We start from the raw sequence: 5,400 nt of genomic DNA on the forward strand, positions 1-5,400 counted from the left end.
GTGGGCGCTAACGAGTCACGTGACTTGTTGCCCCCGGGCGGTGGGCGATAACGAGTCCTGTGACTTGTTGCCCCCGGGCACTGGGCGATAACGAGTCACGTGACTTGTTGCCCCCGGGCGGTGGGCGAGAACGAGTCATGTGACTTGTTGCCCCCAGGTGGTGGGTGATAACGAGTCACGTGACTTGTTGCCCCCGGGTGGTGGGCAATAACGAGTCACGTGACTTGTTGCCCCCGGGCGGTGGGCGAGAACGAGTCATGTGACTCGTTGCCCCCGGGTGGTGGGTGATAACGAGTCACGTGACTTGTTGCCCCCGGGTGGTGGGCAATAACGAGTCACGTGACGTCAGCGTTTTATGTCGGGTGAATCACCTGCTCCCAAGACGCACGGGCAATCATGTAACGGGTTTCTTTGCTTGTCTGTTAGCAAAATATCTTACGGATTGGAGTGAAACTCTCAGGAAGTGTCAGTGGATGAACTCGTTACCGTCTGGAGTCGACCTGATTCAAGATGGCCGCCGCAACTTTCCACATTAACCAACAAAAACCATCTCGGTCGTGGTGGTAGCTGAGAGTCATCCGTCACATTCTTGTGCTGAATCGTTGCATCGAGCGGGCGATAAGTCGAACAGTTCGGAGTCGACCGCAGAACTCGGTGCTGAAAAGTTACGAGTATTCACGGATCAAAGAAAGTTGGAGCCGTTTGACCGGATATTAAAAATGAACGATCTAATCTGAGATTAAAGAGAAAAACTGGACTCATCAGCAAACATCGTCACGACGAAGCTTTAAAACGGGTCGTTTCAGCAAAGTGTTCTACGGCTGTTTCAGTTTCTACTCATAAAACAAATAAAATCTAAATTTATTTTGACTGCAGGAAATAAAAAGTTACTCGTTTTGTCTTCAGACGCAGAATCCAGAACATCCGAGTCACAATTTGCAAATTTTAATATAATCTATGAGATTTTAATCTAATAAACGACAGATCTTCGTGATGGAGATCGTTTTATTTTGATCTTTTGGTCAAAATTTGAACTTTAGGAGCTCGAAGTGGCCACGCAATAAAAACATTTAAAGATTAAACCCTGAAAAATCACTCAACACTTAGTCCTAATCTCAGAGCTCAGATTACAGTGCGGGTTGTCAGATTTTATCTCTGATTTAAGAAAAAATGCAGGTTTCGTTTTTTTATTTACAGTTCAGAATCAAAAACTAACAAAGTCCAATTTACACTTGATCTTTTATTTCCATAAAATCTGACTGAAATTAGGATTAAAGAAAGAAAGGTTGTTTTTTTTTTAGTTAAATTAAAATTGAACTTTTCTCTCCTGGTTTGATCAGTTTATGCAGATTGTTTCCTTCTGCTCTGAGAATAATCTAAAGTTTGGAGGATTATGTCTCTGAGATTAAAAGAAGTCTTAGCAGCCGCACTAATCTGTCAGATTAAGAGTCAAATAAAAAAATTCTACAAAAAACATGAAGTTGCTGTTAGTGATGGTCAAACTGTTTACAGAAAACATTTGAACCTCTTTTAAAAACAGAAACGACAAGGTGAATAACATCAGCTAAAAGGTGAATAGCATCAGCTAAAAGGTGAATAACATCAGCTAAAAAGTCTGAATAAACTTCAAACCAAAGGAAATTACAGATTACATCAGATTAAAACTCACAGTTTGCAGGATTGTGTTTCAGATGCTCTGATGATGAAGCTCAATCAAACTGAGTCAAAAGGAAACGAGTGTTTCTGAAGCCTTCGGCTGATTCTTCCTCTTTACCTCAGCGTGAGCCGAAGCTTCCCCTCAGATGTTTCCACCTGTCAGACAGAAGTTTCTGCTTCAGACTCGATGACGACCTCAGATCATCGAACAGACTCCACTTGTTTTTATTTTCCTCCAAATGTTCAGAAATATTAAAAACGATCTGATATCAGTGTTCATGCTCAATAATCCAATAATCCAGGTTTAAAAAAATAAAGTCAGGTCCTCTGGATGGATTCTGTCTTTTCTTATAAGACTGAGTTTGTTGTGGCTCCTCGGACTGAAGAAGTACTTTGGATAAAAGAGGAAATGTTTCTATAAGAAGAATCTGTCCACAGGACCTGACTTTACTTTGTTGGAAATAAAATCTGGATATACTCAGCTGAATAGCTGTGTGACGTCCTGCAGACAGTGAATGCATCACACAGTGAATGCATCACACAGTGAATGCATCATAATGCATAAGACAAGTGAATGCATCATGCAGCGAATGCATAAGACAAGTGAATGCATCATGCTGCAAATGCATGACAAGTGAATGCATCATGCAGCGAATGCATAAGACAAGTGAATGCATCATGCTGCAAATGCATGACAAGTGAATGCATCATGCTGCAAATGCATGACAAGTGAATGCATCATGCAGCGAATGCATAAGACAAGTGAATGCATCATAATGCATAAGACAAGTGAATGCATCATGCTGCAAATGCATGACAAGTGAATGCATCATGCAGCGAATGCATAAGACAAGTGAATGCATCATGCAGTGAATCATCATACAGTTAATGTGTCATACAACACATCATAAAGTGAATGCATCATGCAGCAAGTACATAAGACAAGTAAATGCACCACAGTGAACGCACAATGCAGTGAACACATTATACAGTGAATGCATCATAAAGAGAATGCATCATAATGCATAAGACAAGTGAATGCATCATGCAGTAAATCATCATATAGTGAACACGTCATAAAGTGAATGCATCATGCAACGAATGCATAAGACAAGTGAACGCATCATATACGTGAAATGTATTCACTGGTTAACTGGTCACCATTAACTTCACGTAGACTCTCTCACTGGTACATTCTCATCTTTAAGTCACTTATTGGTCTGTAGCCAAAAGAAAGGTCACACTAGTATTTGGTTGGACCTCCTTTATCTTTGATCACATCATGTATTCTCATTGTTTCTATAAACTTCTACAACGTCACAAGATCTGTTTCATCCAGTGTTGCTTTAATGTTCCACCAACATCTTCCATTGATGACGAGACACTGGTCATGATGGTGCATCACTTCTCCTGCCTCTCTTCTGACCCTGATGCACCATCACTCTGGAACAGGTCTGGACTCATCAGACCACATGACCTTCTTCCATTGCTCCACAGTCCGATCTTTATGCTCTCCAGTAAACTGAAGCCTTTTTCCCAGTTAGCCTCACTGGTTAGTGGTTTTCTTAAGGCTCCACAGCTGTTCAGTCCCAGTCCCTTGAGTTCCTTCACATCGTGTGTGTGGAAATGTTCTTACTGTCTCTATGAACCACAGCCCTGAGTGCTGCTGGTGTTCTTCTTCCATTTGACTTCACCAAATGTTTAAATGATCACGATCGTTCAGGATTTATTTCCGGCCACATTTCTTCCTGGAAGACGATGGGTCCCCACTGTCCTTCCAGTTTTAATAATGCGTTGGACGGTTCTTAACCCAGTTTTAGTTTCTACAATCTCCTGAGATGTTTCCTCTGCTTGACGCCGATGATTCGACTCTTCTCCAACAGACGGACGTCTTCTCCACGACCACCATGAGTCTTTCATCATGTTGTTGGAGAAACGAGAAGCAGCTCATTGCAGCAGTTGGAGTTAAAGAACGTGTTGCAGCTGAAGGATGATCGTCCAACAGGCTCGGACCCGTTTCATCAGTCACACCCAGGTGGAGACTTTATTTTGGCGAGTCAGTGGATCACACGAGTTCCAGGTAAATTTTAATTTGTTTCACTTATTTTCAGAGACTTTTACTTTATAAAGCTACAGTGTTGGCTTTTACTTTGACATGCTGTACCGACTTTTAGAAAGGAAACTTTTATTTTGAAATGCCACGTGTTTTAGATTTTTATTTAGTAATTCTTTATTTAATTAATTTAGGAGATTATTTATTTATTTTGTTTTTGTCAGGGTTTATTTCATGGCCGTTATTCTTTAATATTTGATCTAAAAACTTTTTATTCATTTAGTTTGGACTCAATGGGCTTCCGTACAGAACCTGAGTCCGTCTGTGACGAAGATGACCGAAGAATTGACTCCTCTTCCTCAATTTCCTTCAACAGGAAATACAAACTACATGTAAACAACAACAAATCCTCGTCCACAAAAACAAAAGTGTTTATTTGTTTGTTAAATCTGTACAGCCTTAAATATTCAGATCTGAAGAAGTGCATGATGGGAGTTTCAGGACACGTCCTCCATGTAGTCGGCGCCGTGGCTCTGACTGAGCTGAGAGACGCTCACGTCCTGCGTGGTTTCATCGAACTGCACAACAAACAAACAAACAAACAAACAAAGAGGGTTTGTTTAGCGTGAACAGGTTGGACTGAGCTGAGATCAGCTGATCCGGCGTCACCTTGTCGCTGTTCTCAGGACCCTCGATGGAAACGTCCTCGATCTCCTCGCCGATACTCAGCTCGCCGATAGACAGGTCCGACCGGTGACTGCAACAAACAAACAAACAGATTAAAAGAAAACAAACACGAGTCAAACTCTAAATATCTGCAGTCAAACTGAAATCCTGCTCTTTTTACGGTTAAAATAAACCTGATTCAAGATGGCCGCCATAGCTAGGCACAACCAGCAACAACGGCTGTAATCAGCTAAACTTTGGTGTGGTAGTAGCTGACAGTGATCCCGACAGGACGTCACTACTGGAATCAACTCTGTTAGCAAAATATCCTGAACCAGACGACGGACTTGGATCTCTGAAACGGATCTTTGGAGGTTCTTCTAGAACCCGTTCAGAGCCAAGATGGCCGCCGCAGCTCGTTGGTCTCACCAGCTCGGGCGCACGACTCACCTGTTGAAGTCGTCGTCGTACTCGACGTTGTCGTCTGCAAACAAAAACAAAACAATAAACAATAAACAACAAATAAATAAAGGCTGAAGATCTGAGAGCGGACTCCGACCTAAGTGTGGAGATCCAGTTCTGGCGCTCGGAGCCGCCGGGCCTCGCTCTCTGGAGTTCCACGCTCCTGCAGAACACAAACAGAACCCGTCGGACCCTTCAGAACCCAGACTGACGGAAAAGTCCAGAACGTCTCGTTCTGCGGACACGGGAGGAACAAGATGGAACAAGATGGAGCGTTTTCTGACGACCGTTGTTTGGATTTATTAACCCTCCTGCTGCCCTTGGGTCAAGACGACCCCCGAGGCCTAAAGAACATTTAGAGAACATCAGGAAACGTTCTCCAAATGTTCTCGTGTTTGAACGTCAGGAAACTTTTGTCACGATGTGATGAGGAACGTTTAGGGAACGTTACATGAACATTGTTTGAAGGTTACGAGTTCTGAGACCTTTAGAACATCGTCTAAAATGACCCTGCGTAACCTTCAGGGAACCTTCAGAACCTTCAGAGAACCTTCAGAGAACCT

General features: G+C 42.6%; 1 protein-coding gene across 2 annotated transcripts in view; it reads right to left on the reverse strand.

Annotated features, from left to right (window-relative positions):
• Positions 1-4,116: 4,116 nt before the first annotated feature.
• The window catches only part of cep43 (centrosomal protein 43), a 13,179-nt gene continuing 11,895 nt past the window's right edge, over positions 4,117-5,400 (reverse strand). For both annotated transcript variants that reach the window (XM_037686005.1, XM_037686004.1), the window contains 4 exons: positions 4,935-5,000; positions 4,826-4,859; positions 4,379-4,466; positions 4,117-4,287 (listed from right to left, as the gene is read on the reverse strand). In XM_037686005.1, the coding sequence (XP_037541933.1) occupies positions 4,207-4,287; positions 4,379-4,466; positions 4,826-4,859; positions 4,935-5,000 (269 nt within the window). In that variant the 3' untranslated portion in view covers positions 4,117-4,206. The remainder of the gene's footprint in view (positions 4,288-4,378; positions 4,467-4,825; positions 4,860-4,934; positions 5,001-5,400) is intronic.

The sequence above is a fragment of the Nematolebias whitei genome, chromosome 12 (genome assembly GCF_014905685.2).
Source record: "Nematolebias whitei isolate Nwh7 chromosome 12, NemWhi1, whole genome shotgun sequence".
NCBI classification, from domain to species: Eukaryota; Metazoa; Chordata; class Actinopteri; order Cyprinodontiformes; family Rivulidae; genus Nematolebias; species Nematolebias whitei.